Here is a 23,588-nt window from a genome sequence, read left to right as displayed (position 1 = left end):
TGGAGATGAGAGTCCAGGGATTTTTCAATGGGGATAGAGTTTCAGGGTATTTTTCTCATTGTGACAATGTTTTTTTTTTTTTTGTCAACTGGTAGGGAGTCCTAGTGTATTTAAGGAGAGCAGGCACTTTGCAGAGGTAGGTTCTTATTAGATTCTATAGAAGTAAGGCCAACCATTGTAGTTCAAGGTTACAAAAAAAACAAACAATATCAGAGTTGGTCGTTTGCCATTTACAACCCTGCAATCACTTTTTAAAAATCCAATTTTCCTTTGAAAATTTATGCAATATTTTTACCATTTTACAATTTGTCATACATTTTAATATATTATCATTTTGAAATTTTCCTTACAGTATCACAAAAATTATCCCTTTTTTCTTATCAACTGTGTTACATATGAACATAGAGCTATTTACAATATATATTTTTAGTCAATACCCAAGTTTCTTTAGATTATATTTTAAATTTATACATAATTTCATCTACAATTTTTCTTTCATTGTCAATTACTTTTTGATCATTATAGGCTCCAACCGAATCAGCAGCCCTGCAAACCTTTGCGCCGAAGTCTGCTTTAAAAAGGATCTGAGTTCGTGTTGATAGGTGTGTTGGTAGCGAGTCACAGTGCAACATCTTACTGGTCAAGCGAAACATAGTTTATATATTAATCTTTCATACCAGACCCGATCAATCTAACTTGTCGAACCAATAGAACAGTCAAACTGAACTAATCGAACTCCATCGAAAGATTAAAGTTCGATTAAAAAAAATAATCGAAATCCAAGATTTTTTTAGAAAATGTGAGTGTTCGATTAAGTTCGATCAATGTGTTGCGGTTAGATCAGTTCAAAAAACCCAATTTTGTTCGACGAGTTCGTGTCGCTCTGCCACCATATATTATATATTGTTCATAATATAATAAAAAGATCATATCTGACACAAAATATCAAAACACCAATTCAACATCCATTCAACATATCCAAATAAAGTTAGACTTCATTATGACTAGCAAGAAATACTACAATGGAGTCTCCATAACTCGAACCCGGACGGGGAGCACGAATATGTTCGAGTTAAGAAAATCTCGTGTTATGGAGTAAGATTTATAACGCATTGTAACTGAAGGGACGAGAAAACTTGTAGAGAGACATTTGAGTTATAGAGGTTCGAGTTATAGAGGTTATTGAATCATTTTTTCTTCTGGCAGTTGAACAATTTTGTTTGAAATCTTGAAGCTAAATGAATATCTGAAATAACAGAATTGATGCGATCCTTGCTAGCATGCCTTGATGATACTTTAATACACTAAAATCACCAATCAACTTTTCTCTCGAGCTTTAAATAACGATAGCTTCAACAGAGATTATAATCCGAGACTATACGACTTATATGTCTCTCAAGCAATCATTTCGCTTCTTTTACTTTCCACATGATCAAAATGATTCCATATTTTAGGACCAGTGCAACAAAAACACGATAGCCGACCATATCGTCCAACATTGTGGAGTGGTGGTGATCCAAGCGGTGAATATGATGGTATTGAATATATTTTCTTTTCAAATTTCTCAATTCTTGTTATTCTCCTTTGTACTTCTATATCTCTTGGTGTTGGGAAGTGATCGATTCTATTGGAAATGCTTCTTGTGTATGGATGATATGGTGACGTGGTAATGGATGGTTTACCTAAAACATTAAAACTATATTATAATATAATATTACAATTTATCGCAGGATATATTCTCTGTATCAAGCTCTTCATCACTGAAAAGATAATGCAAAGTATGATTTGTCATTGTAAGATTTTTCCGGCTAAAAATGAAAATTTTTATCGTAGTTGTTACAGATATCTAATAAAAACAAGTGACGTGGCAATTTTGCCTTAGCATTTTAAGTCATTGCAGTGTACCTATCCTTTGCTCGCTTAAAATAGACACATCTCCTAATATAGTATATTATAATTATATACTAACTTATAATTACTATTTCCTCTTATAAAAAAAAGTAAGAATAAATTAAGTACTGTAACAAGACAATGTGGGCGGTATTGAATTCAAGGGCGGTGAAGGTGTTTTTGGAAGGTGGTATTTGATGTTGGTTGAATGTTCCTTGGATTTCATCAACATGTTGTATAGAGATGGATTGATCAGTCGTGTCCTGTGTGCATTGGTGAAAAGTTTTTATAAGAATTTTTTATAAAGGAAAAAAAAACTTGGGCTGAGGCTTAATTGTATGCAATTTTCAGACTGGAATTTTAAACTTAACTTTTTTACTCAAGGGTTCTTTTTTCAAATTTGGGCCTCAAAATATTGTTAAGTCTTTATTTTAAAAGTGGAGCAAAATTTTATTCATGGTCAAAATATATTAAAAATATTTAACAGTGAAAGTTTTAGCTAAAAAGAAACAAATTCTTAATATTTTTCAAATTTCATCCTCATGTCCACGCGTTCATGTTGCTTGCGTTCTCGTAAAAAAGAAGAAGATTTTTTCAATAACTTTTTGTCAAACATTTCTCCGAATTAAAACAAAGCTTTAATTAAGAGAGGGGCTATGGAGGTTTCAAAGGAAATGCAAGGCGAAAGCATAATTACAGCTAATTTCGAATGAACTTTTAATATATGTTGTGCGACATACCTTTCAATTTCTGCAGGTGTAGGATCCCGAAATCCTTTAGCAAATGGATTGTTGTCAATCTTCAATTGTGTGATCTATGAAGATGATGAAAAAAAGAATCTTAAGAAAGTATTCTTTATTTACGACGGAAAAATTGGTTTTATAAAAACAAATGATTCAGATTCACTTTGGCAATAATACCCTAAATAGATTATATATTCGCGATTCTCTCGAGTTATTGCCATTTAGTTTGGCAACATTTTGCCTACGTGAAAATTTGGGATCTTCAATTTATGAAAAAACGTCGAAATTTATCAACTTAAGGTATATGAGAAGAAGTTAGTTTTAGGATAAAGACAAGAATGAAGATGAAAAGCACGCAGTGAAAGTGTTCATAAAGTCAAACAGTAAACATTATTTCTACCCAACGTTCGATGAGTTGCGAACAAAGCTGGTAAAAAAGAAATGAGAAGATGGGTGAACTTAACGTTTCCCGTCTTTAGGCATTCGAATTGGTGACACATTCGGTAATTTTCACATTACACCGTGGCGAAAAATACACAGATAATTTTCAAGTGACGTCAAATGAAATAATATGCAGAATTGACGTCAAATAAGAATAAACATAACTTTGAGAATTTCAATTTGTTCAACATTGCTACCAAATCCAGACGCAGAAAAATTTGAAATTGGACAAAGTTAGACGAATCTATATCGTATATCAAACACCCAAAAATTTCAACCATTTTGCAACCATGTGGGATCCTTTGGAAGAAGATGCTAAGAAATATGGCATGAAGACAATGGTTAACGGGAAATGGGTGAAGTTAAAATATAATTCCCACGGTCAACTCCAGGCTGATGATGGAGGTTTTGAGGCTGCTGCCGTTGGTTTTATACACGTCATACCGTGCAAAGATTTGGATCAAGAGCGTAAAGACCTGTTACAACAAGAAGAACATGAGAAGTTGTTAAAAATAAAACAACTTGTTTATACACACCGAGATCCAGCGCTCGATATCGATGTTCATAAGAAACCTGATTTTAACCGTAACACAGCTTCAAGTAAAGGTATGAATGACCACAAGTTATGAAGCAATCCAATCAAGAAGCGAGTTTAAGAATCTGTGTTTTTCCACTACGTAGATGGTTAGCTTTCGATTTGTCTTACCGTCCTCAATTTCTGATTTTAAACTGCATGTTATTTCAAATCCCATCAGTCACTCCACCGTTCTCAAAAGTGCAAATACATTAACTCGCTATTGTCAGCCTCTAAACAGTACAGCAATAAAATCTACAATTTTCAAAACTAAAAGGCCTTCAAAGCTTGATTTCTCCATAACGCTTTTTTAACATTTACCTTTGTTAATCAGAAATTAATTTTCGAAAAGTGCTCTGGGGACTAACAAAGTTAAAGCTATAAAAGCAGAATTGGATTTTGTATGTTATTCTACTCTAACTAACTAGTTGTCGGCAAGATCTTCATTTTAGTAGATGAAATATTGAAAAAGAATTCCAAGGTTCCCTACAATAGAGCTTTAACAGTCCTTTACCTTATTTAACTATTGGGAAAAAATAAGGATTTAATCTTAGTGAAGAGAGACTGATAATAAAAAATTTAGCCAATTAACAAAAAAAATGGTACTACTCTGCTACATTCTGGGAGAATTTTTGTCGGTGGATATTTCAGTCACCACCTAAGAATCAGTCACTCCTCCCGACAATGAATTACATGTCACCGAAATATCTTTCTTTTTATTATTCCTTAGCTAACGATGCTCATTCATCTACAAAACAAATTGAGCGTGCGCATGCGCAAGCAACAGCCACGCAAAACGCGCGGCAAAACGCGGAACAAGAGACTCTACGTAAACAAAAAGAGAAGGAAGAATTAGCAAAAAGAGACGAAAAGTTAATTCGCAAATTCTACGAAGACGTGGAAAGGCAGCTCCCACCACATCACTTTAAAGTCTACGATTCATACCTAAGGAAACATGGCCTTAAATTAAAAGATACACTTTGGGATTTGTTCGGAAGAGACCAAGACCTTCTTAAAATTACAGAAATTGCGTTTAATTTTGTACGCCTTGAGAAAGTCCGTGAGCTTTGCGTAGATACAGAGAATCAACGTTTAAAAACTGGTGACTGGTCTGGACATCCTATTGCAAAGCTTCGTGAAGATGTAAGAGAGTGGATACAAAATCATGGTCTTCTCAACTTACCTGAACAACAACAAGTAACTGGAGCTAACATACAATCTAATGATAACAAAACTGTCTCAAAGATTGACAAAATGCTTAAAGGGAATACTAATACGAAGAAATCGCTTGAGGAAAATAACACTTCAAAATTGCCAAAGGCCAACTCAATTCCTCGCCCGAAAGCTGCACGTGGCACCAAAGGAGATCGTAAAAAAGGTCTGTTAGGGAAAATTAAAAATCGCTTTCACAAAGGGTCGAAAGACACAGCAAAGTTAATTACACATAATGAAAAACAGCAATCTGGTGAAGACTTTGACTTAGACACTTACTTAAAAGACTTCAAAAATGACTCAGATAAAGATGGCTCCTCAAAGGATTCTTCATCCAGCTCCTCAAGCACTAGCACTAATGGTTCCAACAATGGAAACATTCGCCAACAATCTCGACGCAAGCATCCATTGTCTGAGAAAGAGAGAATGACATATGCTAAAATATTACTCCAGAATATGCGCGATGAAGCCAAAAATGACACAGAAGTCTTGTTTAGTGGACAAGGCAAAGATAAAGAGACCATTGAGACGTATAAGAATTTCGTCAACGGTAACCGACTCTCGTACGGTAAAGCACCGGACGACGTCCCTGATGTACGCGTGCGTCGAACCAAGATGGAAGGTAGTTATCCTAACTGGACCGTGGAGAATGAAAATCGACTTCCAAAACTTCTTAGGTTAGTATTGTTATTCGTTAGAAAGTCGATAGACAATTTACAAAGTTTATCCAACATCTGATATTACTATCGCCAATCATCCATTTAAAAAGGCCAGCTTCTTGCTAGATTGCTGCTGCCTTGCACAATCTCAATGGGACCAAATAAGCAGGGTTCTAAACCACTCATAAAATAGCGTACATCTTGACAAAGATTTGGGTCAGAAATTGATATCTTCATTTTATTTCATAGATACACGTGGAAGGGAAAATTGAAGAAATTAAGAAATTATATTGATGACCCGAATAACAAATTCGATGTCAACTATGAGGACCGACGCGGAAGGTAGGTTGATGGAGATTTGTTGAACGATAACCTCCTGACTTTAATTCATAGGACCAGACGTTACACGGGCTATTACATAAAATGAGAAAAATTTTGATGCGAGTAGCCACTTCTAATAAATACTTCCCCGAGATTCGGATTAAAAAATTCGATATAAGCGCCTCTGTCTGTAATTTGGACAATCCAATTACAGTTGATTCTCTCAAATTCGATCTTCGAGGGATCAGTAATTTACTTCGAATTAGAGAAAGATTCGAATTATAGAAACTAATTCTTAACTGAGGGGACAAATATTTTGGTTCGAATTATAGAAATATTCGAATAGTTGAGGTTCGAATTAGAGAGAGTTGACCAAAGTCACCAAAGTCACCAAAGTGTTTCTTTAACTTTAGAACGGCTCTTCACATGGCTTCCTCGTGGGGATGTATTCGAACATTGAAATTGTTGTTAAAAGTACCTGGAATTAAGCTTGACACACGAGACGAACACGGAAAAACACCATTATTTAAGGTGATAATTTTTTTTCTTTTACTTTGGTTCTTTTACTTTGGTTCTTTAACTTTATATACATGTATCTTACGATTCTACTTCTTCTCTGTGACGTAAGTGCTCGATGGTATCCCAAAGCTGTTTACGCTGTTTAAGAATGAGACTCGTGTAGTTTTTGAAATCTAAAGTTTCATGTTGTCCGTATGAACGAAACAATCATCAACCAAATTTTCAAACATCTTAGGTACTTGTATCAAGTTATAGATGCGACTTATTTCGAAGCGGCCTTTATGACCCCATAATTATCATTTTGAAACATTCCCAATGGTCATTAAACACAGCTCAGGGGGGAGGGTGACATTTCTGAAGAAACTCGTTTAGAGATTTGCAGTAACTTTCACTTTTAGGTTTTTATCTCCCGTGTTTAGGTATTCACATTGATGTAAGTTACTCCCCAGACTACTTCCAAATAGAAAACGTACGTAATAAAATAATTTAAATCTTTGAATTTTTCAGGCAGTAGAAATTGGCTCTTTAGATTGCGTCAAAGCCTTAGTCGGCGCAGGAGCGAATGCTCGAATCTGGTCACGTGACTCCCGAGATCCCCTTACTTATCTCCTCGAATTTCACGGGGACGAACGTTTCGAGATCTTCAAATTCCTCTGGGACTATACACTAAGAACTGGTGACAAAGTCGAAGCTGGGAAATTGACTTTATTGCATAAAGCCGTCTTAAATAACAAGGACATTGTTAATTTGAAATGTGTCAACCACATGTTGTTGAACGAAGTAGATATGTCAGCTCGTGATGGTGATGGAAGGTAGGATATTTCTTACAGGGGAGGAAGTAACCTTGCTCCCTGCGTACTTTTTGCTTTTTGATGGTTACTGGATAGCGCTAGATAATATTCTTTGGCGTGCATCTAAAGTAACTAAAGCCAGTAGCGTAGACAGGAGGGGCGCAAAATTCGTGCAGGAGAGCAGATTTTTATGACACTGTAATAATCTGTTTACATTATGAATAGATGATTACAGTGTCATAAAAATCTGCTCTCCTACACAAATTTTGCGCTTCTCCTGTCTACGCTATGGAAGCCTTGGATACACGAGAATGAGGTTTGGGGGTAAGCTCAAGAGTCGTAATCACACAGCGCAACTTTAAATAAGAACCTGTCAATTTCGATTGAGAATCAATTTTTCGAAATTTTTAAGCTAAAATGTCCTTCCTTAAGAGATAATTAGAAATCTGCGGCTCAAGTTGTTGTTGAGATTTGGCTAAAGTTTCAGCATCATATAATATGTAATCTCTTTACTTTGTAGAACGGCAGCTCACATGTGTAGTTTGTTGGAACGAGATGATCTTTTACAATTACTTATCGCACACGAGGTTAACCCTTACAACTACGATATGAAAGCAAAAAGTCCCATGGATTACGCAAAGCCTGGGTCCAAGTAAGTACAATACTCTTTTTCATATAAGAAATAGTCGATTGTTTTTTTTTTGAAAATTTGAAACTCAAGTTTTTCTTAACGTATGTCCTTGATTTTAAGAAAGTTTTACTACTTTGACCTATAGGTATAATTAAAATTCTCTCAGTTTCGTGGTAAATTGCTCTTAATGTTTGGCATTTGTTAGCCTCATTGCTCTTATGAAATTGTTCTGATAAAAAATATTACGTACTGTTAAAGTAACTTTTCGACAATCTGATAAATGTTAACCTTTGGTTCTTCGCTGTTAAACTAAAATAAAGATTCACGTAAAACTTTATGCCAATGATATAACATCAATTATATAATCATTTTCGGTTTCCTTTTCAGAATCGATTACCTGTTTAAAGAATATTTGAAACTGGGACCATCAGAAATTGAAGATGCGTTAGAGCTCCGTGATGGAGAATCCAAAGAAAATAAGTAAGTCAAATTTAAACAGCCAATTTGATAATTTTGGAGTCCGGTGGATTAATTATACCATCAAAATGGGGGGAGGGGCATTAGGGGAGGCACTAGGGGATGTAGGGGGGGGGGTGGTATCGCTTGACAGGAAATTTTTATCAGTTCAGCTGCCAGCTCTAGATAGGGTTGCATAAACACGAAATTGAAAAGTAGTCCCTTCTTTCACAAATTTTGACAAAAATTATTCAAGAATTGAGTCCTACGTAGGGTCAGCGACACAACTGTCAATCAGCAATGTCAGTAGTCGTTCCTCTGGGAACGTGAATAATATTTTAAATGTGACAAATTCAAAAAACGCAAGTGTGAGTCCCAACAATTATTCACACAATCTCCCTGGTCTAAAGAATTAAAGTCAATTAACCAATTCCTCTTTATTCTGTATTTTTTTCAGAAAAAAAGCCGAACTTTTCAGACGTCGCTATTTCGGATTCGTTCCTCAGTAAACTCACACAAACTGCAACAAATAATGTACAACCAACATGCACAATGTACAGCTTCCATCCGAAACCCAACCACCGCCCTTCTTCAACAATTTACAACGTATCTCTTTGGTGAGCAAGTTTTGATTGTCTTCTAAACCTGGCTATCAATGAGAAACAGCAGAATAAATTAAATGTTTTATCAATTGTTTCGGTTTTTCGATTGCAGCAAAGAATTTGTCTGAATTCAGTTAGTCGATGACTTCAAATAAAAATGAAGCAAATGGCTTTCAAATTCGATTCTTACTTTTTGGCGAATAACTAGTGTTCTCATAACAAGACTATAGAGATAAGATCTAATGCAAGATGGTCGTTGGTGTTTGTTGATTTTTTTACCATTAATGCATTGCGCTTGCTTATCAATTTTTGCATAAAATCGAAAGCGGTGATTTACTCGAATATTCTCATGAAGTCAATAGCTCAGATTGGTAGAGTGCTCGTCGACAAGCGAGAGGTCGCAGGTTCAAGCCCTGCTTGGTTTGAGATGTTTGAGTATAATTATTGTCAACTGATTTTGTGTATTAGTTGATCAATAAACGCAATGCATTAACGGTGAATGAAACAACACAATGCCTAGGAGCATCATGCACTTTGTTTTTCTTCTGTTGGTTTGTTGTGATTGTATTAAATACTCGTTAGAAAGCAGTTTTAAATTTGATGCCATTTTGCTTCTGTTTTTGTTTAAAGCCATTACACTGACCTGAACTTCGGATTTTTTTCCTTGTCATTTTCGAACCGTCCAGTGAGTTGAAAGTGATGGACTTTCCAATAACGATAAGGGGTTTTATTTGAAAAGATTCGTTCTGCTGTTTTACGTTGATTTTGTCAAGTTAGTTTTCAATCATTTCTTGCTTACTAAACTCCCACCCAAAGAGCTTCCTTTTAAAAACCACATCTATGTGCAGATCTCGTGAAAATTATTGTATATTTGTAACACTTTATTTATATTTATTGAAAACAAAAAATAAAACAAAAATCATAAATCATATTTTTGTCTTATTTCCTCGGTGTGGAGTCCTGGTGTCAATTTTGGTCCAATAAATTGGTCCCGTTTAGTGAATGTCAATCACAGGATAATCACACCCCTGTCTCCATGTGGTCAGGAAGCTCTGCTTCTCAGTTTTTGTTCCAGTGTTTCTTTGAAACAGAAAGATGTGGAAATAATCAATTTTTCATTCCCAAAGGGAAAAAGCGCATCATTCAAAACAATTCCAGTAGCGATTTTCTCAACATGGGGTGATTTCGTATGTTTTCTTTTTTTTTACCAAGGAGATCACTGGGGAGAAACAGTTGATTCAGGGTACTTGATCGTGAGCATAGATAGCCTGTACCATCTCACCCACGGGCGTTTTTTATATTTTGAAAAAACTTGCCGTGTGTCGGTCTGTTTCGGTTAGCTAGATTCTGTGTCCCAGTTTTCTGAGTCAGTGTAACAAACTGATATTCGCGTTATATTCTCAGTCAGCGAAGAAGAGTTTGGTACAGGCTAGTGCAAAGAGCACCCTCTCTTTATTTCATCTCAGACGCAAACTTAAGTGCAAACCTTAAACTCCGGTTAAGGAGCTTCTTAAAATTAGTGTTTTTCATTTGTAATTGTGCGTAAATCCGATTAATCGCGATAACCGGATTCGGTTTCCCGATCTTTCCGGTTTGATTTCCCGATTTGGTTTGCGTTTGCACTCGCACTTACTAGGATATACTCTTTTAAGTTATACTCGAGTAATCTTTACAAGGGTTTAGAAATGAACAGGAACACAACGCACAACTACTTTCAAGTTACGGAAAAATGAGTTTGCTTTAGAAAAGGTAGAGGTGTAGAGTTATTGTTTTTGGGTTTAGGTTTTGAGTTTTCTATGGATCAGGAGGACTCGATCTAAAAAGGTTTTTTTAAATGAGCCAAGGGGTTAATATTAATCAATAAAACATAATCCGCTCATATTATAACAGATCCAGAATCTGCTATAGTTCAAAAAACTTTCAACTATCTAAAACATCTATGATTAATCCAAAAACAAAGGGTTTCTTTCCTGTTTCAACCTTAATTCCTGAAAATAGCACAGAAAGCCTTAAGCTTACGTTAAGAAGCTTACAAAAGTTAAGGACTCGGATAAGACCAGTTTTGGGGAGGAGCAAAATAAAATAGCGAAGATAGATGAATGAAGCAGGGTCTAGTCGAGAGAATGGAAACAGAAATTAGGCTACTTTTTCATAAGTTAACAGCTAGTTGCCGAGATCGAATTAGTCTGTACACAGACCCGATATCTACAGCTAATTTAAAAATTCATTCCGTAGAACGATAAACGTGAGATACACTTTGATACAGAGTAAGATAGAATACCCTCAGTCAAAAAATGCAATACATTTTAGAACAAGCAGTCAAAGAGAAAGTTTCGCATAAGGCGGGATCCTAGAATTACAAAGCGAGTTAGAATCTTGAATCTTAAGTTTCAAGACAAAAAGAAGCCCATTTTTACCTCACTGTGGCGAAAATTCGCCTGCAGCGGGAGAGAGTGTTTTTCTGCGACGGAGACGGTAAGGTTCTAATTTGACTAGATCCTGACCAGCTGAGGTGGACGGTAAATCAGCACTTTTACCGTCTTGGATATTGCGGGTCATTCCAAATCGCTTCAGTCACTCTACCGTCATCAAAAATGCAAATACATAAACTCGCTATTGAGCAAAGGGGCAAGGAGATTAGAATTTCTATAGTCTAGTCTCTAACCACCTGTGTGCTGATAGCTGACACTTCATAAGGGTAGAAATACAGTAGAAGGTAGAAAAGGTGTAAAAGACAAACTATTAAAAAGTCGTCAATGTTAAACAATAGAACAGCTCATCAATTACTTAACTATATATTTATGCGCGTACAAATTTAGACACGAATGAATCGAATCTTATAAGAGAAAGCTGTTAAATTCAGATGATAATCATAAGGCGACTAAGAAAAATCAAAGGGGAGGGACGGTCCGTCATAATAAAGGAAAAACAACACATTTAAAAAAACCGAAGATGATTTTTATGGTCCTGTTTGATGTCTCCAAAGTGTCTAGCCGCAAAAACCGATGTGACAAAAAACATTAGTTTTTATCGAATCGCGTCGAATAAACTTTCTTTATTGTGTCTTTCATTCCGATGTTTCGATTTTAGAGAAAGATAATTTTCCTTTGGACCAACACCTCTTCTTGTGTAACCTTTTTTCCTTTTTTTAAAGACGCTAGTCTGTATCTTAGATGACCTCTTGTGAGTTTATTTTACTGTGTATACCACGGCAACTTTTTGAAGTTAGCAATAACAAAGTTAAGAAACTTCAACACTTTTAGTATTGAGATCGCCATCGGAGGCAACTCAAAGATTCCCCTTTCGATAGCAATCTACCAAAAGGTGGGGAAGGGCGTCACCCTCCCCTATGGATTTCTCCACTATCTCTTGATCCGTCTCTTTAGTTGTATCTTAGGTGAACCTCTGTAATAAGTGGTTAAGCTGTATTCTCTCAAAGTTAGCACTAACTATCCAAAGTTATCAGGTGTAAGGGTTAGCACCTTTAGTCTTTCAATAGCTCTCTACCAAAAGGTAAGGGAGGGAGCCACCTACCCCGTGGATTGGTCCACTAACTCTTGATCCGCCTTTTTAGTTGCTATGGGCGTCTGGCAGAGAGGAGGGATCAAGTACCATTTAGTCTTTGTTTGGTATAACTGGGCCGTGGAATGAACCTACAACTTTGTACACTACGAATCACTTCTACTTAATTTCTCTCAAGTCCTTAGTTCTTTGTGCTTTCCTCCTGCTTTCCAGGTCTTAACCGAATTACTCTTACGAGTGTTCTACATTTACACTACAACTTCTACCCCAGTCCTTATTTTCTCCGTGCTTGCCAACCATGTCTCAGGTCTTGGTGAACGACTCACTGGAACGACAAGCTAATTTAACTAAATGTTGGCGAAAGAGAATGTTTTAATTACAAATCAAGCAAAAAACTCTTTCTAAAAATCATATTTTTTGACTGTGTAGGAAAGTATAAACATGACAAATTTTAAAATCTCTGTCTCACGGGGCAATAGGTTAACACATCGTAACGGTTTTTTGAATCGCATAACTTTTAGTACTTGGTCAAATTACAGGAAGTCCTTAAGCGATGAGATCATGATAAGAAGATCAAATATCTTATGTCTATCTGTAAGGAGTCGCGTTTTTATCTGACAAGTAACAAGTCTGATCGTCTGGGATACTTAGGCTTGAGTCATTTTTAACCCGTGTAATATAGTGTTATAATAATACAATAATCATAACGGGATAATATCAGTTTGTATAAGGCTTTAATTTGTCCCTGCCATTATTTTTGCTTAATTAGTCGTCTATCTAGCATGCTAGACTACTATATCTAAAAAAAAGTAAGTAAGGTATGATAAGGAAAACTTTGATTATGAATTTGTGATATGCACCGGACCCAACAGCTGATTGGTTGAAAGTGACGTATTGACTGATTTTACGTCACTTATAACCAATCAGCAATTAGGTCTGTGATGTAATGTCAAAAGACATTGCAATGGTGCATATCATGAATTACTATAGGTTACATTCACTAAAATTATCCCGTTATATCTATCGTATTTCCATATAACACCTATATTACACGTATTATAAACGACTCCAGTCTACGAGTCTGTTCGTCATTCTCTCTACTGTCGCTCCTGGCGAAAATAATGTGAGAAAATTGAATGTCTCCCAGACGCTTAACTTTTTCCAACTTTCCATCTTAACAAGTTGATTTCAAAATCACAAGGAAATTATTTTTTTGAGCCTGTAATAATTTTTTTTTAATTCAGATAAAACAGCGCTTAAATTTACATACACTAACAATGTCTAGAGATGTTTTGGAGAGCGTAAGTACTTGAGAACAACCGGACAGCAATGGTTCTATGCATATCGAGAATATCGTTTTCGAAAAGTCAAATCATTGAGAAGTATACTTCTTTGCCAAGTGATCTACCCTTACCATTGAGCGGAACATCTCCGAAACTGATTTCACATCAGAGAAATTACTAAGAAATTACCGGTAGCCGAATCGAGAATTAATCGAGTGAAGTCGATAATCTCGATTAGACTAAACCTAAACAAGCACAATCAAGTATAATCTATCGAGAGTAATCGATACTCGAGCGGGTTTTACCGCAATTTTCAAATTCGATTGGTCCAAATGACGGCGGCTGTCATAATCGAAGAAAACGGACAAAATCGACGGACATCTAACAGGATCAAACCGAACTCAAAGACCAAACGGCCTAAAAGTTTTTGATCGGGCTAATGGAATTTACCATTCAATTGAGATCCGAGTTTGCGTTGGTATTCGAATCTCAATCGATGTCACGTCTTGAACTCGTTCGATTCCCAAGATGGTTCGGAATCACCACAGAAAGAATAATAGTAAATACCTGTTCAGATTGGTATGCGGTGACAGCGATGAATGTTGCTTCAGGAAATTCGAATGTCATTGATGGAAATCCTTCAAGATCTATATCATCAGCCAGCATATCTTTTTCACTGTAGACTTCGGTAATATGTAACCTTGGTTGATATTTTTGTAAGGAATTCAATATAATCTAAAGGAAAAAATATAATAAGTTAACGCCTTCAGTCCTGGAAGTCTGCACTTTTTACACTAAAATACTCCAAAGGTTTACAACAGCTACTCTTCTTCTAGCGTTGTCTTTGGACTGAAAGAGGAGAGTCCAACGAGAACTGATGTCAATTGGTTTATTCTCGATGATCTATCAAATTTCGGTCCCCACCCTGATCTCAGTATCGTACCAAAGTTAATAAAGATCAGCCGAGAATTAATCTCCGAGCAAATTCTGATACTCCGCGCATTCCACATATTCCCTAATGAAGGCCGTGGCTCCGTAAGAGAATCATAGTCACATTCGCCTTATCCCTATAGAGCGGAGCGTGCATGCACAGAATGGATGATAAGTTATGAGATTAGCCGAGAACCAAATCATTCGTAAATTAAAGTCCTGTCTGCCTGTGTCTTTTGATAAAATTCGAACTAGGTAGCAGTTTTGTTCTGGTTAAAAAGATAATCCAGAGTAGAAAATGAACAAGAAAGAAAAAGAAAAAAAAGAAGGAAAAAAAGATTGAAAATGAAGAAATCAATTCTCCGCAAAGTCTCCACTGCAGAATATATAGACTTAAATAAATAAGAGAGCCTACTGTTACCTGTTTTTGATTAGAGCGAGCGGTATTATTCGTGATTTTTAACTTATGAAAGGAAACGATATTTGAGCACCATTTGAATCCAGTGGCTGGAGAATCACCATGGACACACATCCTCTGTTTACACGGTGTTTCTGGGAATGCTGGGATAGAAAAGAAGATTATATTTATTTAACTCCCAACAAACAACGACAACTTTTTATCTTTTTTGAGTCTGTTAGTTTCAAAATAAGTAACAATGGATATACATGAAAAACATATACTCAATGTGAAGCCCCAAGTAGCCGTTTCTTATACAATCAAAATCATAATATTTGCGAAAAAAGGAAAATTCCCACGAAATCTTACAACCACAAACAATTTGGAAGCGCTCTAAATTAAAGAGTTGAAAGAGGAAAGATTAGCCGTAAATTTTGAAATTTTTGTCCCCAATGATCCCTAAGTTTGGTTGAGCCACCACGCTACCGTGTTAAATAATATTCCAGTCAATTCAGTTTAAAAAGTAAATTGTAATAACACGACGAACGAATAAACTAAAGCCTATTTCCCTATGGGCTGCATACATAAGAAATAGACTTGGAAAAGACCTGGGAACTAACAAAACAATTTTTTCACACCTTTACCGGTAATACACCATTCGGAATCATGGTATTTATAACGGTAATTATCAGCGGAAAAGATCTCGATTGCCACCGCATAACGTTTGGATGGATGAAGACCGGATACGGAGAAACGTAAGGCTGGAAACATCCGCCTGCAAGAAATTGAAAAAAAGGAACATTGAAATTTGAGTGCTAACCAGGACGACTATGATGATTTCGACAAGCAAGTGATAGGTTATCAGTATTAATCTAGGCGTTAAAATTAACTTTTTGCTGGACCCTTTGAGTATCTTGGGGAGGGGGGCAAAGAGGCTTTCAAAAGTTATTACGGATACAGTTGACGCTCTCTAGTTCGATCTTCAAGGGGAATAGGATTTTCATCGAATAAGGGAGCGTCGTTTATGAGAGTTTCTTGTTCACGGGGACTTTAAATTTCATCGAATTTCATCTAGCCTATCGAATAGTAGAACATCGAATTAGAGAGCGTCAGCTGTATCAAGAACAATTAACTCAAGCCAACTGAGTCAGTCACACAGTTTCAATATTCAAATAAAAAGTAAATACCTTCCTGACTTTGTAATAACCATTTCAGTACCAACTTTCCTGAACATTTCCCAAAGTAAGTAATTTTCCAATGACACCGCAACTCGGCCAAAATATGGATCGTCCGTTATGGCAGTGCCGTATTTGGATATACAACGTATTTTAGGTGCTTTCGGTATTTTAATGGACAAAGGCGGTAAAGGGTGGTGAAAGGGTGGTATTCTAATGGCGTCTTCTTCTATACCCTCGTGGTTTTCGTCTTTGAGTTTTGTTGTTGTCGTTTTGGTTTTACTTGATGATAGAATCGCATCGACGGTGAAAGAAAGCATCTTGATTGCGCTGCGTGTATTTTTGCGTATTTGATATTTGCCTGAGATAAAATAAGATTAACCAAAACAACGTCAATCAGCTCCAAAAAGTTAAGAAAAATATAAGTGTAATATGAAAACTACAACCATGGATAGAACTGTTAGTCCAAAAGATATCAAAGTTGATGGTAGAGTCTTGTGAACGAGCAAAAATTTAACTCCAACATTGACGTGTGGGGGTGATGGGGGACTTACGAGTAGAATAGGTTCGTTGAATAGAAATTCTCACCATTGTAACAAATAACGTGTCATATCTTATCTGGCTTTTTGTAAAATCACGAAAAACAAACAACGATATCTGTGTCAGTAGAATCTCTACTTTTCTCTTTCCCCTACCCGAGCAAGACACCTAATACCAAAACCTTAGATTGCGGTTAGGTATTTTCCGACAAATTCTTTATCAGAAAAACTTCAAGTAATATAAGATAACTAACTTAGGGGCTAGTTTTTCTAAACTATGAATAGAAAATTTTAAGACGAAAAGAAAATTCAAGCGGGTCGTTTATTTTTCAATTTTCCGCAAAAATGTCAACAAAAATAATTGCACCAGATTATAAGATTTAGGGTTTTCTTGCTTCTTTTTTCCCTTTTTGATAATCTGGTATTACAATTTTGGGGTAAAACTAAAGGGTTTAGACCAAAAATATGAATTTATTTATGTTTCGAGGTGTTAAAGTAGATTAACTCAAACTGAACGGGTTGCAACGGGTCCCAATTATGATAACACAAGATATAAGAAAGCGAAAAATAACAAAACAAATAGAGCCTAAACCTTGGTGTGATTGCCTTTAAAGATAGAGAAATAGACTTTGTAGAAAATCTAAGACATCCCTGTGTCACAGACCCGCTTGGACCCCAGCCCCACTGGAAAATTTGGCAAAGAATTCCCCAATTTTTCGCTGGAAATTTGACTTTGAATTAATCCCCATTCGAGACCCAATGTTTAAAAATTGCACTCCAAAACCATCCCCACTGGATTTTTTAACATTGGAAGAATAAAATTTCCATCCCCATTGAAATTTCAATATGAATTTTTTTATCCCCACTGAGGAAAAAGTTCCACCGGGGATGTGAGACAGGGGTGTTCTAAGAAAAATATATAGGATGGTGCGAAACATAGAACGCATGTGGAGAAGAAAAATGGTCATTTCAATCAAACATCGAAACGATTCTAATCGATGCGGAAAGGAAAATACGATTGGCCTGATTCAGATATTCTTTGAATGCCTTAAACTATATTTTTAAGACGTCTTTTGTTATAAGCTAGTTTCAAATGAATAAATGTTTTGCACTCCTTTTTAGACTCATATAACAGTTTCCAGAATGTGGTTACGGACAGAAAACCAAGTAGCCCATCCATACAAAACGCATTTTGCATATGGAACACTGAAATACCTTTTCGAACGGTCACAATGAAGCAATAGAAAGTTTAATTTTATCAATTGATAAATGCCACCTCCGTCTTAATATTCTCTCTGTAGACTTCATCCGCGCACTTATATTAAAGACTACCGAGGAATTAAATTTTGTGACCGCAGTCGGAGGTGACTCCAATGCTCCTCTTTTGATAGCTATCTACCCCAAGGTACACCACTCTTTCTTCCTTGATTACTTTTTCTCCTAATTACTGAGCATCAAACTGAGAGACATCAAATACCATTTGGTTACTACAGTTCACGCTCTGTAATTCGATCTTCAAGGGGAATTGGATTTTCATCGAATACGGGAGCTTATCGAATAGTAGAACGTCGAATTAGAGAGCGGCAACTGTATTTACAATGTCCACGAAGTTTACAAACCCACAAATTTGCGCACCGTAACCATATGCTAAAAAGTGAGCGGAAATTCGAAGACTCCAGGGAGTCGTCAATCATTGTGAATTTTCTACTAATTCTGAACCTTTGCAATGGGCTTTCCCAGAAAAAAACCGTACACCCCATGTTGAGGAGGTCAATTTCCGTTCCTAGGGGGTAAGGTTTGAAATGTTGCGGAATTCCATAGGGGTTTACAAAAATCCATTAAAAATAAGCGGAATTCCATGAGGTATTGTTTGAAAACCCACAAAAATTCGGAATTCAGAGGGTAAGTTTCTTGGAACTCCAAGGGGGGTACAATATTTTAATTTGGAATTCCAGGGGTAGCTCATACAAAAAGTTGGACCTCCTTAACAGGGGGTGTACGGTTTTTTTTCTGGAAAAGCCCAATGAATCACATTCGCTAAATTTCTCCTGATTGAATCGTTGTACAGTAGACTCTCGCTTATATTCGAACTTCTATTATTCCAATCTCTCTATAATCAACTTGTTTCCAGTCCCCATCAAGGAGAAACCCTCTTAAAATACTTTCCCTAATTCGAATCTTTCTGGAATTCGAACAAATAAAATTTTCCGTCCGAGCTCGAATTAGCGAGAGTCAACTGTATAGGGTATTCAAATAGTCAGTTCCCATACTGTAAAATATCATCAAACAATCAAGCTATCCAGAACCAACCAAATTAAAAAAAATGGCAGAACATATGTTCAGTTAGCCCCAAATGGTCATCATCCCCAGGAAAATTCAAATTATATATTAAAAAAATTTGTTGTTTTAAAATAACAAAAAATTGAAACAAGGTGCGATAAAGATCTAGATAAAAAAAAAGGAAAAAAAACTTGATTGTTCACAAGTCTTTTAATCTTAATGTTCGTCTTTTTCTTTCGTCAAATTTTTTGATTATTTTCCCGTCTGGCACCAGAGGCTGGGAATGATAAAGGTGGTCGCGCGAGCGTGAAATTTGTCGTCGCCGCCTCGTGTTATAAGTCATAAAGCGAGAAAATAAATGTTTTGTTCTAACTCTTTGAGCCCGGATGACGTTAGCCTGCATATAGGCGGTTTTAGACCATGTCGAACTTATCAGAGGAAGAGATTTGTAATTGTAATTTCATTGCTTTTTAACGAGCGTTGCACTCCTTCGTGTGTTTCCGACGTACTTGATCTATTGTCTTATATTCTCCAGCTGCTTGTACCACCTTGAGCGCCACCGGGCAATTTTTGCGTTTTGCTGTATCTTGCCGTGGCAAAAAGAACTTGGTACAGGAGAGTTACATACATGGACTAAACCTATTTTTGGTCACAACTGCTGACCCTTTGACATGTAAGCAAAATTTTTGCTATTTTTTGTAGCTGGCAAGAAAGATTTTTGTAATGATACCATAGTTGATTATTTAAACTTTTCCCTTGCCTGGAAATTCAATCAGAATGGCTTCAATGGTCAAAATATCAAGAACAACTCAAAAACACTTTACGGCTTTACAGAGTTTAAAACACCGAATTTCGTAGGAAATAGCATGAAAATACTAATAAAACGGTAAAAATAAGAACATTTTAAGAACACATTTTCACGCTTGAAACAAAAAAAGCTAAGAACATTCAAACATTTTCTTTAGCTTACGTAACTACTCTCAATGTTTACCCTTCTTTATCAACAAATAATCAGCCCAATCCCCCTGATGATCTCTTTTTCCGGTTATTAACATTTGATGGGTTGGAACGGAAGAAAAAATTCTTCAATTCCCTCATTTTCAAAACTCCTTCAAATTACCATATTACCGCAAAAGAATGATTTGAATTTTTCGTTAATCCAATCAATCAGTCGTTGAGACTCAAAATTTTACAGTTTTTTGTAAGAACACGCGAATAGACAGGAACCAAAGGACTAAATAAATAACATACCGATCGTCATGTGAGGTAATAAAACAAATTAAAGCTCCGGCTGAAAAAACAAACAAACTAATTCTTGCACTGTACTGTATCATCAAATATCGACAAAATGAACTGCACATTTACACACGAATAATAATCTCTACCTCAAATTCTTCGAAAACATTTCTAAAAAATGTCCAACTATAATTCATTCAAATAAACAATCTCACTAAGTAAGCTCGCAAAATTTTTTTTGATAAAATTTACGATTAATTTTCACCTTAAATTTATAAATTTCTTTCTTTTTATTCACAATGTTGACATATTACTCCTCCCCTTGTGGAGAAACATTAGGACGAATTTGTCTATTGTATTTTCTCTCTCTCTGATCAAGATTTCATGCTTAATGCCAATGGATTATAAATATACTATAGCCTCGCGACAAGTTGTCAAGATAAAAGCGATTATCTGTCTAGGCTAGTTTAACACCCTTGAAGGAGAGGGATATTTATGCTCCAAATATGGGTTGATGTCTATGGAAAAAGCACTCCGCTTGAAAGTGATTTTTGAGGTTTAAGCTAGACAGGAGATGTCGATTAGAGGTTTGGGTGGCCTTTAAAGACAAGACTGTAAGACTAATTTGACCGCCCTCTTTTCTCTCTAAAAAGACCATGAATCAAGAATTGGGAAAGGCTTGTTGTTTTAAAGATCGACGATCGTTTATAGTTTAATCAATTATTATTTGAAAACGCCTAGCGGCTTTAATTCTTCATCTCAATTCTTATGCGAAAGGAACCAGGAATTATTTTTTTGTAGGCGGTAGTAATACCTCTGTTAGGTGATCAGAACATAGGATTCAAACTTAAGTTGCTAGAGACAAAAAACATCGAAATTTTGTATTGGGCTTTTCTATTTTTCAACCATGCTTAGGTATGGTGAACCTTTCTCACAAGCGAAGTTATTTCCGGAAATCCAAGAAGGAGACAGTTAAGTTTGGGCTGACGCTTCGAAAGACTTAACCTTAAAGTTTAACGGTTTGGGTGTAATTTCCAAGCCATTTACATATAGAAAATCTTTATTATTTTCGAACGAGGTACATTAAATATCATCACCGCTGAAGATTACCCAGAACTGAATCTTTTTTTTTCAGAATTCAAAGTTCGGGCGGCAATTGCAATTTCAGTACTCCCACTTTATTTGATTGGATATTACAATTTCGGGGGAGTATATTATCAGCCTTATTGTAACAATTTTGATTTTTTGAATCCTGAGATCCTGACGAGGTCCTGACAAGGTCCTGAGACTTAAGTCTCATGTTAAAACTCAGAGTTGAAATTTACATCCCAGAATTAACTTAGAGTACCTAAAAATCAATCAAGTTTAAAACTTTGCAAGGGACCCCTTTTTATGTAATATTATGACTTGATTGTATATAAATGAGAAAAAAATTGAATCTTACCACATGATTCTTTGACTCGTGCACGTTCAAATAGAATAGTTGTTCCAACATTTTTCTGTCTGATGATCAACTTAGCGGTAAAAGAAAGACCCCTACCAATTTTTGACCCTCCAAATCATACCTTCTGTGAACTGCGAGCGAAATTGAGCAACTGAAAAAAAGTTAAATAGATATATCATATTGATAAACTTTTCGATGAAATTATCTTTTCTTTGTTCTTCAAATGCAAGAGATCCTAGAGAATCAGGCGGGCTGCGGTAGAAAAAATGTATTAAATACTTTAATGGGATAAACTTTCGCGGGGATTAAATTTCGCGGTTGGGCCTATCCACGAAATTCAAAAATTTCGCGGGGACTCAATTTCGCGGGTGGTACTATTGGGTGGCAATATTTTCACGATTTTGTGACTTATACTGTCAAATCGTGCATTTTGGTTGTTGAAATACACATTATTAGCGCTTCTTTGATGCCAGTAAACATTCAAATAGTATTTCTTTGACACATTTTGAGTTTTGTTTAGAAATATTTCGCGGATGAGGCCCTTCCAAATTTCCATTGGGACTTAATTTCGCAGATTTTCGCGGTTGACACCCAAATCCGCGAAATCCGCGAAGGTTTATCCCATTAAAGTACTAGGGGGTCAATTTTTAGGGGAATTCACATAACAATCATTTTATTATGATCCTCCATTGGGATCTAAGCAACCACATTCTATCATGAGATCGTAAGGAATGAATGCTGGCCGGTCTATGACGACCAAGGATTCAAGGTTTAAAATTCCTTAGAGAGGTTCCATAGATGGCCAATACATTTTAGAGCAAGTAGTGTGGTGGCAGGGTCCGATTTTTTGGGGGACACCGAAATACAAAGAGTGCAAAAAGATGCCTCTTATTACTAATTTTGGCGCCCCTTTGTTCTTTTACACTCTAAAATTGGCTCCCCAGTTTACCCGATTATTAGTCGACCCACCACGCTACTGCTTTAGAACCTCCAAGAAATAGATACAAATTCGAAAGATACTTTAACAAAAATTAGGGATAGAAAGAATCTAACGTATAGCTTACTTTATCATTGGAAGCAAAAAAATCCGAAATGTAAATTTATAAGAACAGAAGTGGGAATGTTATCCTGATTGAAATAAACATATTATGCAAAAAGTTCTTGTTCAAACGCGATACAAAAATAATTTTCTCAAAGTAAGGTTACAATAGTTCTATAATTTCATATCGATGTATTTTCGGGCGATCGCTGTGCTAATTTTGAGGGGAGGTCGTCAGTAGTCCGACACTTTCTAGCCCGACAGTAAAAATGTCCGACATTGGATTTGACGAATGCGTCAGTATTCCGACAACAATTTTGTCCGACAACGAGTCAAAAAAAACATAAAACGAAATATGAATCGCCGAAGAGGGCACATCTTTTATAAGCAACCACGTGCTTATAAAAATCCAAAGTTCCGATTTTGAGGTTGGACCCATAAACCCGACTTTTCTTAAATTTTGGGAAGCTTATTAAGATTAGGCTTTCAAGAGTCAAGAAATTGGATTCAGCTGTTTTTACGACCCTTCTTCTTTTTTTGGAGGGGGAGGGGGCTGGAATTAAAGTTTGTGGTTCTTTATTTCTAATTATGTCAAAATGCCGCCAAATTGAACTTTAATCAATATTATCTCAGTGAAAAACCTTTTGTTTTCGGACAAAAGTGACGTCGGAAAAAAAGACCTTTAAATTGTGAATTTATTTTATAGATTCGAACTATTTTACTGTCGGACTAGAAAGTGTCAGACTAGTGACATGCACCCATTTTGAGAGTTTCAGCACATTTTCCTTGAAAATTTCTTGATTATAAATCTTTACGTCTAAAAGGGAGGGGGCTTTCAAATTCTGATGGATGCTTAATTAAAAGGTTACCTAATCGTAATATAGAATTCTTTTTGTAATTATAT

General features: G+C 36.0%; 2 protein-coding genes across 3 annotated transcripts; one reads left to right on the top strand and one right to left on the bottom strand.

The window, feature by feature from the left end:
• Positions 1-375: 375 nt before the first annotated feature.
• LOC136799296 (T-box transcription factor TBX2-A-like) lies at positions 376-21,742 on the bottom strand. 2 transcript variants are annotated; one of them, XM_067056002.1, is made up of 8 exons: positions 21,646-21,742; positions 16,159-16,507; positions 15,610-15,746; positions 14,996-15,135; positions 14,212-14,379; positions 2,631-2,704; positions 2,020-2,153; positions 376-1,682 (listed from the first exon to the last, which is right to left on the bottom strand). In XM_067056002.1, the coding sequence occupies exons 2-8, from the start codon at positions 16,464-16,466 to the stop codon at positions 1,396-1,398; spliced, it is 1,248 nt and encodes a 415-aa protein (XP_066912103.1). In that variant the 5' UTR covers positions 16,467-16,507; positions 21,646-21,742; the 3' UTR covers positions 376-1,395. The 2 variants fall into 2 exon arrangements, with proteins under 2 accessions (XP_066912103.1, XP_066912102.1); XM_067056001.1 differs by lacking the exon at positions 21,646-21,742 and adding an exon at positions 20,217-20,336.
• Positions 3,181-9,689, top strand: LOC136799295 (uncharacterized). Its single transcript, XM_067056000.1, has 8 exons — positions 3,181-3,680; positions 4,379-5,537; positions 5,769-5,861; positions 6,254-6,371; positions 6,867-7,171; positions 7,671-7,802; positions 8,169-8,261; positions 8,695-9,689. The coding sequence occupies exons 1-8, from the start codon at positions 3,365-3,367 to the stop codon at positions 8,744-8,746; spliced, it is 2,268 nt and encodes a 755-aa protein (XP_066912101.1). The 5' UTR covers positions 3,181-3,364; the 3' UTR covers positions 8,747-9,689.
• Positions 21,743-23,588: the final 1,846 nt, after the last annotated feature.

Source organism: Clytia hemisphaerica, unplaced genomic scaffold (assembly GCF_902728285.1).
Source record: "Clytia hemisphaerica strain Z4C2 unplaced genomic scaffold, Clytia hemisphaerica genome assembly, whole genome shotgun sequence".
NCBI classification, from domain to species: domain Eukaryota; kingdom Metazoa; phylum Cnidaria; class Hydrozoa; order Leptothecata; family Clytiidae; genus Clytia; species Clytia hemisphaerica.
This window is presented reverse-complemented; position numbering and strand designations above follow the sequence as displayed.